Consider the following 19,574-nt stretch of genomic DNA (forward strand, 5'->3'; position numbering starts at 1 on the left):
AATTTTGCTTCTGAATTCTGAGACACACGTGGCTGTGCTCAGTCTCACTTAGGTGGGACTCATGGGAAACCATGCTTGGCTTCGAGCAGGACAAGGCTGATTGTGCTGATTCTCTGGCCTTTGGTTATGCTTCTCTTTTTGTCCTAATATGTTTGACTTACCCAGGGATTTTGTGAACAACTCAAGTTCTGATTTAAAGATCTGGAGTGAGGCTTGAGGTTTTGATTTTCCAACTAGCCACCCAGGCCACATGAATAGAAAGGGTTATATATAACACTTTCTGGATCCACAGATTTTAAATGGTGTGCTTTGTGTGTGTCATTGAGCCAACTGAAATCAAGAATGCAATATTCTAAAACAAAGTAAAAATAAAAGAGAAAACAGTGACACTGAAAGAATTACTCAGGTGAAAACAAGTAGGAAATTCCTTAGACGCAAGTTGGAAGGTGCACCCATTAGTAAGGTTTCCCCAACTACCAAAATCTTTGTCCAGGTCTAATTCTTATACAAGGAATACCTGAATCACTACATTCCACCCCTAATTTTACAGAAGCTAAAAAATAAGACAAATATTGAAGACTCTTTTGATGTCTGTTATTGTTTGTGATTTACTGTGTCCTTAGAGAAGAAAAGAAAGGTTTATTTTTTTTAAGGAAGAGGGAAATATTTAAATAAATCAATGTTACTTTTTGTTCATGTCATCATATAAAAACTCAAGTTAATGGGAGAGAAGACTAATTAAAAACTAAGATAAAATCACACTTTATGATTATCTGGAAACTTTTATTTTTTAATGATTTTAGAAACTCTCCAGGTACTTGTAATACTCAAGACTCAAGTGCTAACTCAAGATTCAAGTGCTGAACTGACAACGTCTAGGTCATCAGAGGTTATGTCCTGAGTGTTTAATCAATTTCTGCTACATGGTCAATGTGATTTGAAATTAGAAGCTAGTTTACTTGTCAAGATAAGCAATTTTGATCATCCAATTGTGAACTCATTAATTACTAGATGCCTTCGTATTGCACACACTAAATTTTGTCCCCTGGGCATTAATCACTCCAATGTGGAGACATGTGCCTCTCATTTCTGTTTTTCCTATCAAGTTCAGCCTCACACTAGAATATTAGATACAAGATCTAGAAATCACTTCACCAAGTGATTTTGATTGTGTAACAGGAACGATACCACACGACACAGTGAAGGTTAATGTATGGAAAGTGCCTAGTAGAAACATCGATACTTGCTGATTAGTAAAAGGTTATAAATGTTCACCTTATAAATTACTTCTGCTGATAATGATGCAAATAACTTGACTTTTGCTCTTTGACTAGTCTGTCCTATAAAACAAATCTTGGTTTCTTAACTCTGGGTTATCTGGGGAGTAACTGTGTAGATGCTGGTAGAGAATACTTGTCCAGAGTCAAAAAATCCGACCACTGCTCTAGTTATAAGTCATCCTCCACCCATTTGCCCTCAGTTCCTCAGTTTTATTTTTGCAGGGAAAGCTCTTGGGCAGTGCTCAGAGGCCAATCCTGATGAAACTCAGTCTGGCTCTGATGTCTGATGGTTTACCATGGTAATGCAACCTGGCAGGACCCAAGGTGTTGGAGATTCCGAGGTCAAACACAAGAGTGCTCAGAGGTGTTCGGAGTTTAACCTTGGACCGAGCACCTTCCAGGCAAATGTTTGAGCCCTTTAAGCTCTCTCTGGGCCCCAGTTCCTCAATTTTTAATTTCTAGAGATAAACTGGGCTCAAATAAATTACCCACACGTGAAATTATCTTCCCCTTTCCCTTTCTATCACTAGTGTAGGTGCCAAGGAGCAGAAAGGCTGGGTGATGAGCTAATGATATTCAGAAAAAGGCTGCAGGAATGCTCTGTAAACAACAGAGGTACACTCTAGTGGAAATTGCACTATTTGATCAGTTATTAGGTGTCCCTAAGGCCAATGAATACAGTTTGATCTTTATAAGAAAACACACTTTGAATTCTAGACCACAAGCTTAGAAAAAGAAATTCAGTATGAGTGTTATAGAAAACTGGAGATTTTCTTTTGTTTGGAAGGGTGGAGTGCTCGGACAAGTAGAGTTCTTCAGGTTTTACCCTGCATGGTGCTTCAGATCTTCTTACTCAGTAGACAATTTCACTGCAGCTTTGTTCTTTGGTTTACAGACCACCTTATTTTGACTCCTCTACTCAGGGATCACTCATGGCAGTGCTTAAGGAACCCAGGGCCAGGGCTCGAACCTGGGTCAGCTCAGTGATGAAGGCAGTGCCTTACCACTGCACTATCTCTAGTCCATCACCGCAAATTTTACTCAAATCACTCTTATTGCTTCATCTTTAGAAATGTTATCACTTAACATCAAAGATTTCACTTTATTTTCACCCCTGAACTAAACTTGGAGATCAGAAATGTGTCACAAACCACACAGTGTTGTTTTATAACTTCCAGCATGGGTAGTTATAAAGTCTGGGATAGGAGATAGTATTATTTAGACTGACATTGTTTAATTAAATCACAGTAATAAACTTTTAGTATTCTAAACTTGAGCATATGTGGAACAATTTGTCTCTGGTAATTAATCAGTTACTCCTTTGCCCCAGATTTTTACCACATAATTTTGCCTAGCTTTATAAATGAAACTGTAATACAGTGAATCTAGCTGTGCTCTTGGAACAACAGCTCTAGAAAAATAATTGATCTAGCTATGCTCTTGGAAACGGCAAATGAAAATTTCTCCAATACTGCAAAGCCATCTTTAATTCTTGGAAATAATCAATTGGTCTTTCTAAGTAGCACTTGTTCTGAGTAATGGAATGCCACTCCTGCTTAATCTTTCTTCACAGTATTTCTAATGTCTTTTTTCTGACCCTGTCATGGAAGACTTGCACCTTTTTGCTTTCTGTTGAGCAGGCAACAAGCATCATTTCATTTCCAAACTTTCTGTGGCCAAGTGAGCCACAAAGAGTGAGCACTTTTAATTAAAACTGGGGTTAAGCAAAATATGTCATATCAGACTGTTGGGACAATTTTGCTTATATAAGCTTTAAAGTCCACAAAACCTTTGGTTTAGGGACATTTAATGCTTATGGTGGTTTAATATGGGTAAAATTTCCCTCGAATAAAAATAGTTGGAATGCAGACATTCACTGGCTTCTCAGCTTGATAACACAAAAACTTTGGAAGTGAAAATAACATTGTAATTTTTTTTATGTTATTTTGTACTTCCTCAATACTAAATGGTAGTATTTCTAGGGGATTGGTGTTTATATACTAGATCAAACACTTAGAAATAATCTAAAACTTTGTTTCAAATATGGACACACTCCAGGGGTTCTAAGTATAAAATTTTCTAGAAGCAAACAACGAGAATTTGAAAAAATGCTGGTTGGATTTTCTGGAGATGAACTGGTTCTTCCAGCTCTGTCACCTACAGTTAGGGATCAGAAGCTTAAGTAATAAATTCCAGTTTTATTCTCTCTCAAAAATGCCTTCCAAAGTTACTGCCACCTCAACAGCTAGAGTACAAGGTAAAAATTGGAAATAAATGAAGTGACTATAAAAACCCCTCAAATATCTTATCCTGCTTATGCAAAGTTGCTTCCTAGTCATGGTCTGTGATTACTATCTTGTTTTGTAATGCTGGAGTTATTTAATTTTATATTTTCTGTGTGCCATTCAGTGATGAGACCCAAAACAAATTTGTATAACACAGGCCAAATTAAAAAAATAAAATAAAATCTCACAGCATCATAAAGGTATAAGGGTGAAGATACTTATTAGGGGCAACTGATAGCTTCTAGCTCAGTATCTTCCTCACAGCCTGTCCCACTCCCTCTCACCCCCTCTCATTACCCTCCACCCACAGGCTCAGAGAACAAGATTTTAATTCTGACTGACTCATAAGTGTGGACATGAGGCCTAGAAGAGAAGTAATTATCAAGTTACATAGAAGCTATAATAAAGGGCTCAACCCGATCAAATAAGTAAAGTAAATAGCAAGGGAAAACCTGAGGAGAATTATGTGGGTGATTTGAGAGGTTTAAATACAAGTCCTTAATTAGGTTATCTTGCCTAGTCTGCACGTCAGCTCAGCAACAATTAGAAGAGATGATTAGTAAGCAAATAAGATCTGTCTAATCAAGCACAGTATTGCTTCCTTTTCTAGAACTCCTATGGCTTTAGTCACGGACAAAAAAGACTCAATGACTGTTGTCAGGCCATATTGCTATTGTACTCTAAGCAGTTTCATAAAGTTACATGTTAGCCAACAGAATATGCTTGTTACCTGAAACTAAAGTTTTGGTGTCTTGGTATTTTTCCCCCTTAGTTCGCCTCTTCTTTTTTTTTTTTTTTTTTGCTTTTGGGTCACACCCATCGATGCAGAAGGGTTACTCCTGGCTCTGCACTCAGAAATTACCCCTGGTGGTGCTCAGGGGACCATATGGGATGCTGGGAATCGAACCTGGGTTGGCTGCATGCAAGGCAAACACCCTACCCGCTGTGCTATCGCTCCAGTGCCCCCCCTTTTTTTTTAATGAGGCATTTTTATTAATGACCAGCATCTCCAAGAGATAAAACTACCTTGGGGTGGGGATTATGGACATGAAATTTGGTGAAATGTGGTTTGGTGGAGAGAGGCAAAGGGAGTGAAAATTCTTTGCTCATGGCTACTTTTGAACATCTTCTCTTATCAATTTCTCTCTGGAAAGTTTGAAAGATGCTGATTTCATTGCTATTACATTAAAGCCTCTCAAGCCCAGGAAATGAGGATAGCAGAGATATAAAAAGTACTCAACGGGGCTCAGGAAAAAAAATGGTTCTATTATCCTGAGTTTTCATTTCATAAAGAACTCTTCCCCACCTTGTTTTTTCCTAACACCTTTTGATTTGCTTTATTAACAGTGACTTTATAATTCTACAACAAAGTTTCCTAAACTGATATGAAAGAACTAGGAGTATAACAATTTTTTAAAACATCTATTATAGTCTGTACCAGGTAGACACAACAGAGAAGAAATAGAACAGATGGGGAATTTCAAGGAGATTTAGTTCCAGAAGAAACTTGGCTGTTAAAATTAGAAAAAAAATTTTCTATTAGAAAAAAAATATTTTGTGTGTGGACTATTAGAAATAGTAGTGGACTATTAGAAATAATAGTGGAGTATTAGGGGAAAAATTCTATTCTGGACTCTAATTTTCTGTCAAAAAGAGGGATTGGGATTATTAGGCATTTGAAATTTTAAATGGAAAAATTTGGGACTACACCTGGCATTGCTAATGGCTATGCCTGGCTTTCTTCTCAGAGCTGATCCCTGGCCAGGATTTGGGGGACCATCTGTGGTATGGGGACTCAAACCAGGGCTGTGGTAGATGGAACTACATGCAAAGAAGGTGCCTTACCCCTTGTGCCCCTTACTCTCTGTCTTTTTAATATTTTTAAGCTTGGATAAACAGTAGAATAACATTGGATATCTTTTTTAAAATATTAGATATCTAGCTTCTATCCCACCCACGTAAAGGAAATTTCTTGAGAGTGCTTCTTGAACAGGGATAGATGTATATACAAGGGTATACAGGTATATGTGTAATAGCCCCACCAGATATTTTGAACTTCTAAATTGAAAACCACCTCATCTGACCTCTCAAGCACTGCTGTGTGGCCTTCGTGCTCCTGGTACCACAGGATCTACATAGCATCATATTCTCAGGCCACAGAACATAATTGCTGTTCAGGTTGACAGTATCACTGGGAATGAACTCTGTGCCCATTGAGCACTACTTGTGAGGCTGTCTCCGAAACATCATTCTTGACAGGAGCAGGGGACCAAGAACATACTGTTAGTGAGTCTGTTTTATCTTAAGCTTGCTGAATAATTAAACATGCCTTTTCTGTCCATATACGATCACTCTTTCAACAGACAGTAGTTACTGATTTCCCTTTATCCAATTGCATGGTGAGTTGCTGGAAAGGCTAAGATGTATAGAAACCACCATTAAGCACAGCATTAACAGTCTCCTAACAACAAAACAAAACATTGGATTGAAGGGCCATTTCACCCTTTGACTAGAGAGAAAAAATTCCAGGGCCAAGTTTGCAGATTTTCAATGTGGACAAAACGCTCTTTGTGTCTAGATAAATGGTTGAGATTAACCACTGTTTAATATTTGGTTGTAATCAACAAAGAAAGTGGGCCTTCCTTTATCTTATTAGAATAGAGAAAAGTGTCCCTCATTCTGGATGTTCTGAGGTTCCCTGGGCAACCAGACGTAACCTTAGAGCTCTCGGGGCTGTGACCAGGGCAGTGACACTCTTCAGGAGGGTGGTGGATGTGGTTTAATGCTCTGCATTCACTACTCTGAAATTTCTCATAATCTTTGCCTTCAGTTTTATTTATTCATTGGTTTGGGGGCTACACCCGGCTGTGTTCAGGGCTTACTCTTGGCTCTGAGCTCAGATATTTCTCCTGGCCATGCTGTATGAGTTTAAGAGATCAAATCTGGGTCTGTGTATGTAAGGCCAGAGCCTGACCTGCTATATTATCCTTCCAGCCTTTTCTTTAAGTATAGGATAACATTGGTTTGTCCTTTCTGCATTGCCACAGGGAGTTTAGGTTTATTGGGCTACTCCCACCACAGTGCTCCCATTCCTCTGTGTTTATTTGCAACCTCTTTGTGCTCTGCTTCCCCAACCTGTCAATCACCTTAATCAGACTCTGTTAACTTGTAATTATTGCTTTTATCTTCTCCTTAAGTCCTTTGCATAGTTAATTCAGAGTAGCACTGTAGCACTGTCATCCAGTTGTTCATAGATTTGCTCAAGGAGGCACCAGTGACATTTCCATGGTGAGACTCAGTAGCTTGCCGGGCTCTCTGAGAGGGATGGAAGAATTGAACCCAGGTTGGCCATGTGCAAGGCAAATGCCCTACCCACTGTACTATTATTCCAGTCTAATTCAGAGTAATGTTCTTTTTGTATACAAGAAGACAGTTGATGCAATGCTTATGTAACTTAGGAGCTAATTGACTCTGAAAGGGAATTCAGTCCTGGGCATTTGTTCTCTGGACTTAAGTCTCAGTTGCCCTTACTTCCTAACACCCCCAAATCAGGGTCCTGATGAGGGACTGGATAGACCCAAGGCAAGCTGTGAGCTACCCTGGCATCGAAATGGGACAGGCCAAAGCTCTGTAATACTAACTATAAGTTAAGAGCCGATAGCACGCGGCCGACCCGAGTTTGATTCCTCTGCCCCTCTCAGAGAGCCCAGCAAGCTACCAAGAGTATCGAGCCCGAGCGGCAGTGCCTAGCAAGCTACCCGTGCGTATTGGATATGCCAAAAACAGTAACAATAAGTCTCTCAATGAGAGATGTTACTGGTGCCTGCTAGAACAAATCGATGAGCAACTGGATGACAGTGACAGTGAAGTTAAAAGCATGGTCATAGACAAATTCTGTCATGATCCAAAAGTAACAACTAGATAGGTCCCTTGCTATGATTAGGAATGATTAATCGGGCCTGAGCACTATAGTCTGAGATCTATAGCGAGATGTCCCCAGGAGAGCCACCCTACAAGCTTAATGTATCTCTTACTGTGTCCATACAAAATAACATACTAAGAAGTAGAATTAAAATGTTAATTAAGATGTTAATTAAATGATTGCTGGACCAAGGAAAGGAGAAAAACCCCTAAATAGCCTTTTGCCCTTGAGTCTAATATGCCTTGATCAGGAAGGTCTTTCATATGTTGATTGTGATATGGGACTGAGGTGTGGTTGCTAGCCCCAATGCAGGGAGTTGGGGAGGAGATGGAGAGAGACTAGGAAGAGACCAAGGTGGCGAGCTGGAGCTTGGAGAGACTAGCAAGAGAGACTTAGTGAGACTGGAACAGATGCTTTGGGAGAATGGAATAAACAGCAACTGATCACCAACCAGCCTGGTCCATGTTTCCTCGTTTCCAGCACTGGTCATCTTGGGTGGAGGGGGGCAGCGGGAGTGGCCCCAGATCACAGAACACAGGTGGCGAGAGTCATTGGCATCTTTGTTAGCTGCCTGGTGATTACACACTTAAGTTTTAAATTTGAAGAAAAGTTCAGTGGGCCAATAAAACATCTGAGAAGGACCTGGGACATTGGTTTGTAGGCTGCCTCTTTGCTACAGGGCCAGCTATCTGCCCCACCTCTGGGAATGGCCACTCTACCTTTTCCTCTCCAGAACTACCCAGAGCGTGAAGGGGTGCCATCATGTTCTATTCTTGGTTGGGCCCTGGGTGTTGCTAAGAAGAGAGGGTCAGTTTGGGGCATGTGATTTATAGCATTTCAAGGCAAGACAATGAAGTAGAGATCCCTGCTGTGGGTTGGCAGGGTCAAGGCATGCTTGATGAAAAATCCTACCTCTGCTGGGTGACTAGAACACTCCCCACAGGAAAAGGTGATTCCACAGGGGGTGATCTAGCTATTCACTGATGGTTGGCTATGGGAAGGGGGAGTAAATTTCTAGCCCAAGTTGGAACTTAGATTTGCATTTTATACTGAGCTCTACAAATTTTTAGTTGATCTCAGCTATCTGATTATCTAGACAACTCTGGGCTCTATGGAAGTTTGTGCGGCTTAGGGGGATCGTCAAAGCACAATGTCCACATGTTTACTCTTTTGGAGTGAAGTAAAAGGTCTGTTTGTTGGTACATTCCTTGAACTATTATGCATATGATCACATTCACCAGTAGAAGGTGATGCTGGATCATGAGGATAGAATTACTATTCTGGAGTTCAGTGTATGTACAGAAATATTACTGTCATAATTATGAAATGAAATCACATGTATAAATGTTTGGTACAATGATGGCACACAGTGGATCTTATATGTACTTTTAGTATTATCATTAATATACTCATCACTATTCTTTGCTACAGAGCCATAATACTGTTACAAAAGTACTTTAATAGTTGCACCCAGGGCCAAAGAAAGTACGGTGAGTAGGGCACTTGTCTTGCATGAAGATGACCTTTGGGTTCCATCCCAATACCCCATGTGGTCCCTGTGATCCTGTATATACATATATATACATACTTATATGTATATATATACACACACACACTCATATATATGTATGAATACACATTCCAATAAGCTCATTTGGTTATTGGAATGTATATTGGTAATTTGGTATTCAGTCAAATTCTTTTCTCAAATTCATGAGAAATTTTTAGGAAGAGAAATATCTCAGGTAGAGAAAAGCCACTTAATGAGAAAGAATTTGGTTTTATTAGTCATAAAAAGAATAAAGGCCACACCCACAATAGTAATCTAATTGTTGAGCTCTGTAAAGAGTAAGGCAGAGAAGCCATCAGAAAACAGCATCTCACTTTCTGGCTTGCTGGAATGAGTGGGTGCAGGAGACTGACTTAATGAGGAAGTCTAGGTGTGTAATATGATTTATCGCCTCCTGCTAGGGACTGTCACTAATGCTGTCAGTAAATGGAACAGAGCAGTGAGCTGACAGCTTATACAGTATATTATTCCTGCAGAAATAGTCTAATATAAGTCTGGCTTCACAGAAACTTACAGAACTTGCCTCATTGCACTATTGCTTTAATTTTTCGCAAGTATCTATCTACCTATATTGTGGTTTATGGTCCATACCTGTCTTTGTTGAGGGACTGCCTGGCTGGCTCTGGGTAGGGATGATCAGTCATGAGCAAGCAAACACCTTACCTGCTATACTATTGCTTTGGCCCCAATATTGGGTGATCTTATATTCTTTTTAAAACCTGAGAAAAATAAACCGAACCTCCTTTATATCAGTTATGCATACATATACACATATATGGGCTGGAGTGATAGCACAGCGGGTAGGGTGTTTGCCTTGCACACGGCCGACCTGGGTCCGATTCCTCCGCCCCTCTCAGAGAGCCTGGCAAGTTATGGAGAGTATCTTGCCTGCACGGCAGAGCCTGGCAAACTACCCATGGCGTATTCAATATGCCAAAAACAGTAACAACAAGACGTTACTGGTGCCTGCTCAAGCAATTCGGTGAGCAACAGGATGACAGCGATACAGTGACAGTGATATATACATATATACGTATGTACATATATGTATGTATATATGTCTGTATGTACATATATACATCTATAAAGTTATAAATGCACATATATAGTTTTATATACACACATATAAAGTATGTATATATGCATATACATATAAATGCATAGATATTATATACTATATGTGTATATGTATATACCTACATATATATATACACATATATATATATACTTGAATCTTAGCTAGTTAACTGGCTAAAACCAAGAAATTCTAGCTAGATGATGAGAGAGTAAAGATTTGTCTGGGTCCAGTTCTGACTCCAAGGCCGTACATCTTATTTAGTTTTGATTTTAAAAAAATGTGGGGGAAGATTTTGGTTACAACTGGTGTTCCTCAGGAGTTACTCCTGACTCTGCGCCCTAGGATCACTCCTGGCAGGGCTCAGGCGACCATATGTGGTGTCACGGTGCTATGGATTGAATCTGGGTTGATCACATGCAAGCAAACGCCCTACTGCTGTACTATTTCTCTCACCTCTCATGCATCTTATTTTAATGGATCATAGTCTCTTTCTAACTATGTAGGAGTAATGACACAGCAATCCTTTATCTCAATATAACGCCAGGTGCTGTTCCAAGCACATAATACATATTAATTTATTTAATTCTTGCAGAGAGTCTCTTGCCCGCACGCCTGGCTGTCTTCCCCGGGGCCCCTCGGAGAGGATGGGCCCCAACTTTCTTCCCACCTCGAGCAGAGCTCCCGGAAGCTGAAGACCACTGGAATCTAGCTACAGCCATGCTCGAGGCCCCTCTCCACAGGTTCAGACAGGCGTCATGCGTTATACCCACAGAGGAACCCAGGTGTTTGTAATCCCATCAACGGCCAACATCCAGAGAGAGACATAAAAGCAAGCTCTCAGAAGCGTGCAGCCGCTTTGCGGCCACGCGATATCTTGTAGCCTACTTCTCCCTCTGGGAGAAACTGGCAAGTTTCTGAGAGTTTCCTGCCCACATGGGACAGCCTTGCAAGCTTTCCATGGTGTATTCATATGCTAAATCCAGTAACAAGCTGGATCTCATTCCCCTGACTGTGAAAGAGGCCCCAGTGCTACAATCTTTGGGAGGGCTGAGTGGAAATAGACTTCTAATATCTGAGGGAGAGGACAAAATGAGAGGTTACTGAGCCCGCCTGAGAAATCGGTGACTAACAGGATTTCATGTGATTTGATTTCGTGAATTCTTGCTTTTGTTCTATCAAATAGGATAACTACTCCCACTTTGCAGATGAAGAAACTGAAACATTGAGAAATTACATCAATTAGACCGTATCAAAAACCACTGACAGGCTATAAAACCCACAATGTGCCTTCAGATTTTGTGCCCAACCATTGGGTGGAAAAAAAAAATCAGAACTTCAGAGATTGGGGGATTAGACAGGGCTGAGGCATACCTAGCGGGGTTCAGACTTTTCAATGCTTTGGGGGTCATCTGAACTAAATTGTTAACAGGGAAAATGCATTTGCTCCTTTCAAAAATATGCCAAAATTAATGCATCTAAATAAATGCCCAAAGTAAGAATTTTTTTTAATTTGTTTTTTATAGCTTCAAGGCAAAACAAACACTGGTAGGGCTAAGAATGGGAGTTAAGGCTGGAGTGATAGTACAGAGGTTAAAGTGCATGCCTTGATGGCGAAAATAGATAATGGACCAAACATGATGACCTCTCAGTGTCTGTGTTGCAAGCCATAATGCCCAAAAGTAGAGAGAGAGTATGGGGAATATTGTCTGCCATGGAGGCAGGGGGAGGATGGGAAAGGGGGGGTGTACCAGCAATATTGGTGGTGGGGAATGTGCACTGGTAGAGGGATGGGTGTTTGATCATTGTGAGATTGTAACCCAAACATGAAAGCTTGTAACTATCTCATGGTAATTCAATAAAATTTTTTTAAAAGTGCCATGTCTTGAATGTGGTTGGCCCAGTTCAATATTCTACACCATATATCATTTAACCTCTGAACACTACCAGAAATGATTCCTGAGCACAGAGCCAGGAATAATCCCTCACCACTGCTGGTATGACTTCCAAAAAAAACAAACCAAAAAAAGAATTTCAAAAACTAGAGTCTATAAACAGATAATTAAAAATTAAAATTAAAAATTAAAATATTTCAATTAAAAATATTTCTGGGAGGGCCGAGAAGAGAGTAAGTTTGTACATGGACAATTTAGGTTGGATCTTTAGCTGATAGTCCCCTGAGCACCATCAAGAGTGATCCCTGAGCAGAGAGCCAAGAGTAAGCACTGAGAAGAGATGAGACCCAACTCCCACCCCTCCTTAGACCACCAAAAAAAGGGGAGAAAGTTAAATGTCAATATAACACCTCTCATGTGGTTGGCACTGTGCCAATGTATTCATATGCCATCTCATTTGATACTTGTTATAGTAGCATTATTCTTCTTAGACAACAGAACAGATTTAGTGAGGTCCTTGAGATTTAAGAAAATTTCCCTATGTCACACAGCAAACATGATGATTATGTGATAAATACTCACTGTATTTAGAATCTTTATCTTTCAACTACTAGCCAGAACATCTAATTCTTATAGAAGTTTTGATGATAAAATAGATTTTTTGTGGTCTATTAGACTTTTGTTGGGGGCACACCCAGCAAATTCTGACTTGCTCCTGGCTCTGCATTCAGAAATTATTCCTGGTGGTGCTCAGGCAACCATATAGGATACCAGGGATTGAACCCAGGTCATCTGTGTAGAAGGCAAGCACCCAATTTGCTGTACTATCTCTCCTGCCCCATGATCTATCATATTTTGAAAAACCAGCATGCCACTTGTGTATGAGTCTTAAATTATTTAAATTTTAAGTACTTAAGATTAAATTTTAATCAAGAACATCACGTGGTGAAAATAGTGACTGTCTTTTCCTTTGATCTGCAAACTCTCTGAAATCAGTGCCTTAAGCACTTGCCTCACATTCATTGTATCATGGTAATTAGAATCTCCACAGTTATCCAATTCTGAGAATAAACATGTGTAGGTTTATGTGGTCTTGAAGAAATAAGCAAAATTATTGATGAGATATCTAAAAATTTTAAAGTTGACTCCTTATGTCACTGTCATTTAAGTAATAACACTAAGCCAGAGCTATGGATTATTAAATAGTAAGCCAGAGGGATTGTAAGGTAAGAATAGTGAAGTAAGAATCTTGCCTTGCAGGGCTAGAGTGATAGCACAGTGGGTAGGGCATTTGCCTTGCACACAGCCGACCCGAGTTCGAATCTCAGCATCCCATATGATCCCCTGAGCACCGCCAGGAGTAATTCCTGAGTGCAGAGCCAGGAGTAACCCCTGTGCATCGCTGAGTGTGACCCAAAAAGCAAAAAAAAATAATCTTGCCTTTCTTGCCTTGCATGCATCAACCTGGGTTCAAAATGTGGCACCACATACGCTTCTCTGAGCTTTGTTAGGAGTGGTTCCTGAGTGCAGAGCTAGGAGTAAGCCCTGAACACTGCTAGGTTCGGTCAATCTAGCAAAATCAATCTCCCAAAACAAACAAACATTTTTATATACTAACAATTAACAAGTCGCTTACATATGTCTCTGGTCTTGATCTGAGATAACTGTACCCATCCTAGCACCTATGGAGGCTCTGGGTCTGTCACTCTGGAATGAGTTTTGTTCCTTAAGCCATTTTTTTCAATTGGAAATAATTTTCATATAGGGGAACTTGCATTTTATTTAATGCAGTGTTCAATCTCATATACTGGGCTAAATAGAAACCCTGAATCATCTCTAGTAAGCTACTACAACACCTCCATAGATGAGGAAGTTGCCAAATCTCCACTTCCCTTGGGTCTACACAGGCCAAGACGAAGTAGCCCTTTCATTGTTTCCCCTGACCTTGCCGGAGGTAACAGGCTCTTTTTTCTTTTTAAATTTCTGATAGATAGCGCACATTAGCTTTATTTTAATCTATATTTCAGAATTAAGCTTCTTAGCTAAGAATGGTGAGAATAGCTTAGTCAGGCATTCTTGGTGAAGAACATACTGCTGAGAGGAAGGAACAAAGGGAGAGAAAAAGAGATGAGAGGTGGATTTATTGAACAATTTTAGATTGTAACTGATGTGATGTGACTTTCCTGCATTTTTCAATATGCTTCTCTCAGCAAAATTTCTTCTTCAAACTCAGAAAACTCCATGAGATATCTGAAACAGGCACATCTATTGTGCTACCACTCCTCTGTCTCTCTCTGTCTCTGTCTCTGTCTCTGTCTCTCTCTCTGTTTCCCTCTGCTTCTCTCTAGTTAGAAGTATACTTGTTGCAATACAGCTTCCTCTGATACACTTATTCCTGACAAAATATGTCAGCCAGAGTGGGAGAGAGATCCATGATGACAGCACATTTAAAAGTAAACTGTATATTTCACAAAGTCCCCTTTAAAATGTATATATATATATTTTATATGTACATACATGTGTGTGTCTGCATATATGTATATATGTATACACATACACAAAATAGAATTTTATATATACATACATGTATGTGTATATATATATTTATATATGTGCAGACATACACAAAATAGCAATATTGAAATAGTTGCTTGGAGGATTTCCCAAGTCATTTTAGGTGGAAAGATTTTTGTTAATACAGAGAAGAAAAGTCTTACCTGGGAGAATCATTTTTAACTTGTATTGAGAGAAATGTTAGTTATCTATAGGAAAAGCATTTTTTTACATCAAAAAAGTTGGTAAGCCATTTATGTCTTAATGAATGAGACCAAGAAAGTGACATAATGAATAGTAGCTAACTCTAGAACACTTTGTTCTGATGAATAATAACAATAGTTATTGTGTCTGATCTCATAATGCTGTTTTGGATATCCTTGGAGGAAGATTTTTTTCCCAGCCCATTTGATAAAGGAAGAGCAGAGACATTTATGGGCAATCCAATCAGAACAGGTCATCCAGCCAGCTAGCGGCAGTGTGGGGATCTGGCCTACAGACCAAATCTCCGGCTCTCCAGCACTTCCCTGCAGGACTCGATAGAGAATTTGAAACTTGACTAAACGATTTTCCAATTACCATGGCTTTGTTGGAATGGCCGCCTCCTTGGAACTCGATAGTCCCAAAAGCATCTGTTGGGCTGAGTTGAGTGTGCTTGCTGATGGACCACTTCTCAGACTGGATGTCATTTCTGGAGAGGCGACTTTCATTTTTTTCATTCTGGAGAACGGAGATACTAGGAGTGAGGCCAACGTGTTGGCCTATGAGACGCCCACAGCAACACCTATAACATAAGAATCCAAGATGAACCCCATGAGCTCATGTCATTAGAATCACACTTAAAGCAGTATATTGGGGAAATCCACAAGCAGAAGCAGTTCAAAGCATTTTCAGGTGGAATACCGTTATGTGATGGTATCAACACTAAAAATAAACTCATAATTCACTTAACATACATATTTTTTACATCTTCCTTGACTTTCTTTATCTGTTTAAACAGTAAGATACTTCTGGTGTTCCCGCCCACTTCTTTGACTTCTTTCTAACTTTTTTTGGTTATTATTGGTTTGCGGGGGGGCACAACAGTGATGCTCAGGGCTTGCTCCTGGCTGTGCACTCAGAGCTCACTTCTGTCAGTGCTCAGGGGATCATGTATGGTGCCAGGGACTGAGCCCAGGTTAGTCAAATTGCAATGCAAGTGCCCTACACACTGCACTATTGCTCCAGTACAACTTCTGACATATTAATTTAGGATTAGAGTATATGAACAAAAACCCTCTAAGTTTAATTATTTCTCTCTCCTCACTTCTTAAAGAGAAGAATTTTATAATTGAATATGCAGGTTAAAATATGAAATAAAAATTAAAAATCCAAGTAAATAAAATATTACTCATATACAAATCACAATCTAATTGTTTGCTCCAATTGATATTTACTGTTAAATATTCAGTTCTGATTATAAAAACTGTTCAGGCTTAGTCTTCAAAAAAGGAAGAAAATATTCATGATATATCAAAAAGCTTAAAATTCATGCCTCATATCAGGAAAATGTCCTTCATAGTTCACTTTGACAATTAGTAGTAACACTGCTATATTATCACCATTTAATAAATATTAAAAAGTGGTATCTATTTTAGGATTTAAAATTATATATTGAAGATTCGGTAGTTTGCTCAATACTTCACATAGATAGTCTATATGAGTTAGAGTCTCTATGCATGCATCTATATATGTTAGTGGGAACAAACTAAGCATTTTGATAAGATACTTAAAAGGGAAATATTAAAAAATGGAAAACCAGTATTTCCATTTTTTTACCCATGCTAATAAACAAACAAACTTTTTTTACAGACTATTGTTAGGTTCTTCCTAAGTAGCATATTTTTATTCTGTACTGTCTCCTATAGAATTTATACACACACACATACACACACACAGAGGACTCAAAGATGTTTAGAAACAATAAAGATAAATTTAAATTTGACACTAGTTTCTTTGCAATGGACAGGAATTCCTACTGTTTGTTCCTCCCATTGACACTCCATGTTTCTGATACACTACAGAGAAAGCAAGATTACCTATGGGGGTCTTTGGTGCTGGGTATGATGTGAACACATTCTCTTTTATAAAATGCTCTTTCTATCCAGGATTTTTGAGCCTGAAAAAAAGAAAAAAAACACAAAGGTGAAATAAAACTCAAGTATTTTAATTTTAAGTAGGAAGAAAAATTTCATAACTACAAAATAGACTGATATCTCATAAACAAAATGAAATTATGATTATTTCACACACAAACATTTGCACATCCCAGAGTAAACTATTCCTGGATTAGGCTCCCAGATGAACACTTTAAAAAATGGTAGAGATGGAACCAGATGCAAATTCACTGACTTTTGAAGGGCAGAGATCAACATTATTTACAGAAACAACAAAAAATCATAAAAACATGTTGATAATCCTCTCTATAAAAAGCAATCAGTGTTATGAAGAATTCCATCCAAATAAATAAAGTTTTCATAGCAGAAACTTCTATTAGATTTTCCTTGTAGAAGGAAAGAAAAATGATAAGAAAATTACAACACAAAAGCCCATGCTTCTTCCAAAATCCAAATTAGCAATGCTTAAACACAAAGGAAGAAAAGAACAAAATAGAAATGAAGTACAAAGAAGATGAACGTCTTCATCATATTCCAAATGTCATGGATAATACCTTTGGAAGGGAGAGAGACAGCCCTTTGCTGCTATTGCCACAAGTTTTTAAGCACAGAAAATAGTCTTTGCCAAAGAACTTCGTTGAAACTGTCCACCCAGAAGCTTCACCACTGAGATGCATTCCCAAATAGGTGAAGGAAGTTCCAGCAAACTGTACCATCTTTGTCTCTCAGCAGACCTTCCATTTTTCACCCCTTTCCCTCTTTTCCTACCCAGCATTTGAAATAGTAGAAAAATCTTCGATGAAATCCAGTGCTCGTTAACTACACAAAGGATTCCTTCTCTAAGCATTTCAGATAAAAATTACCAAAGCAACTTGAGTACTATTTCTATAATGTTTCTCCTTCTCTCGAACTTAACACCAGTGCTAAGTTCATACTTTAAAAATATGCAGGGTCAAAGCACAACTGAGCTGTTTATTTGGCTGGTGTAAGTGACCAGAGTTAACTCTTACAATCCCTCTTTGCTGCCACTATTAATATTGACTTTGCCAAAGACCCAAGGTATAAACTATGAAAAGGTCTGGATCATCTTCAGCCCCTTAAAGATGTACATCCCCTTTCCCTCCCCAGTGGAAGCTCATGCAAATATATGGCATGGAACTCAGTAGTTTAGTACTTACAGAAATATGCATTTTAAAAGTAGCATTTAAAAATGTGCACTGCTTTTGTCCTGATAACAATCAGGTTGCATGATTCAGGTTGCATGATTTCTGAATCTATGCACTGTTCTCATGAAAGTGAGAACCGACCCTTTCTCAGAAATGTTGGGGGTTTGGAGGGTTCTCTGCAGACTCACACCACAAAAATAGCATTGCAGTCTTTTTGGTCAGCTGGGTTTGAGAAAAATCCCAGTATGCCTTATCAAAGGTTTTTCTTCTCAAAGATAGAGGAAAAGCTAGTGACTACATTTTTTGCAACAGAAACGAGCTTAGCAGCATAGAAAATGAGCCTTTATCTTTGTAAAAAGGCTGGAAGCCAAACTATTCACAGGCTGTGATTTTTCCTAGACACTGAATACTTTCATTGATAATATCTCTTGGCAGAAAGAAGGTAAAAATATTCTTAGTGGACATTTGAAACCATCTTTTCCTACACCTGGGAAGCAGAAAGGGAAAGTGCACTCTACTTTTTTTCTCTTTGTGACCCAAGTTGGCTAGTGTTCAGAATCTTTGGGGAATAGGGCCTGGGATTTCGGTACTTTAATTTTCCCTGGCAGAGAGCTGGAAATGGCAAGATGGTGAGCAGAACTTGAGGTTCATAGAATGAAAAAGTGCCGTGGAGCTGGAAAAAGAGTTAAAACAAATGGAGTGCATGCTTAGCATGTAAAGGCCTGGGTTTAATCCCTAGCACGTATGGTCCCCTAAGCACTGCCATGAGTGACCCTTGAGTACTGAGTCAGGAGTGGCTCCTAAGGATTGCAGAATATGACCCTTCAAATAAAAGTTCTGTGAGACTCTGTGACTTGGACAAGCTCAAGCTTTCCATGATTCTGTTCTCTCTATCTGCAATATGGCCCACTAATAATAACATTAAGTATACAAAGTAATTGATTGGCTATCTCTACCTCTTATTGTAAGACAAAGAACTTATTTGGACTATTTCTGTCCCAAAATTTCAGATGAAAAGTCAGGAGAGAGTGTTAGATATTTCTGTCTCAAATCTGATATAAATTGATCTGACTTTGCATTGAAAATGATATACCCTCAGAAAACCTGGTAGGCCATTAGTGTGGCATAAAGAACAATTATTTAACTTCACCAGGGATACTCATAGTTACTTTGGAGACCTATGTAGGAATCAAAGTTGATGATTCAGAAAAAGTGCCTTAGATTTAGGAGGAGCTCTTTCATTAGTAACAATGAATAGCCTTTATTTCTCACAGTGCCAAAAATATGTATTTTTCCACAGATTTTCTATAGATTTTATTTCTCATAATCTCTCTAGAATATGGATTTTTATAAGAATCATGCAAGGAAACTCCCATGAGGAACTGAGTTAGATACAGTGAGTAAATTTTATGGCCAGAATTTGAATATGAAGAATCTAAGAGAAATATAAGAAACATAAGAAATACCAGAGTTCACATTCTTACCCACTGCTAAACTGCCTCTTCTATGAAAAAATATTGACCTAAATACTATTGATAAGGTCAGAGCCATTTGGGTGTGCCTCGGAGTGTCTTATTACTTGTGCAAAACTGGATTTCTGAGGGCATGTCTTCAAACCAATCCATTGTTATGATTTTGCCCTCCTCATGTCACCTGTACAGTCCATATAGTA

General features: G+C 38.9%; 1 protein-coding gene across 1 annotated transcript in view; it reads right to left on the reverse strand.

Annotated features, from left to right (window-relative positions):
- The window catches only part of TRPM3 (transient receptor potential cation channel subfamily M member 3), a 608,677-nt gene that overhangs the window by 319,324 nt on the left and 269,779 nt on the right, over positions 1–19,574 (reverse strand). The window contains 2 exon segments of the mRNA XM_012932570.2: positions 15,160–15,364; positions 16,659–16,738. Of these exon segments, the coding sequence (XP_012788024.2) occupies positions 15,160–15,364; positions 16,659–16,738 (285 nt within the window).

This window comes from Sorex araneus, chromosome 1, assembly GCF_027595985.1.
Source record: "Sorex araneus isolate mSorAra2 chromosome 1, mSorAra2.pri, whole genome shotgun sequence".
Taxonomy (NCBI): domain Eukaryota; kingdom Metazoa; phylum Chordata; class Mammalia; order Eulipotyphla; family Soricidae; genus Sorex; species Sorex araneus.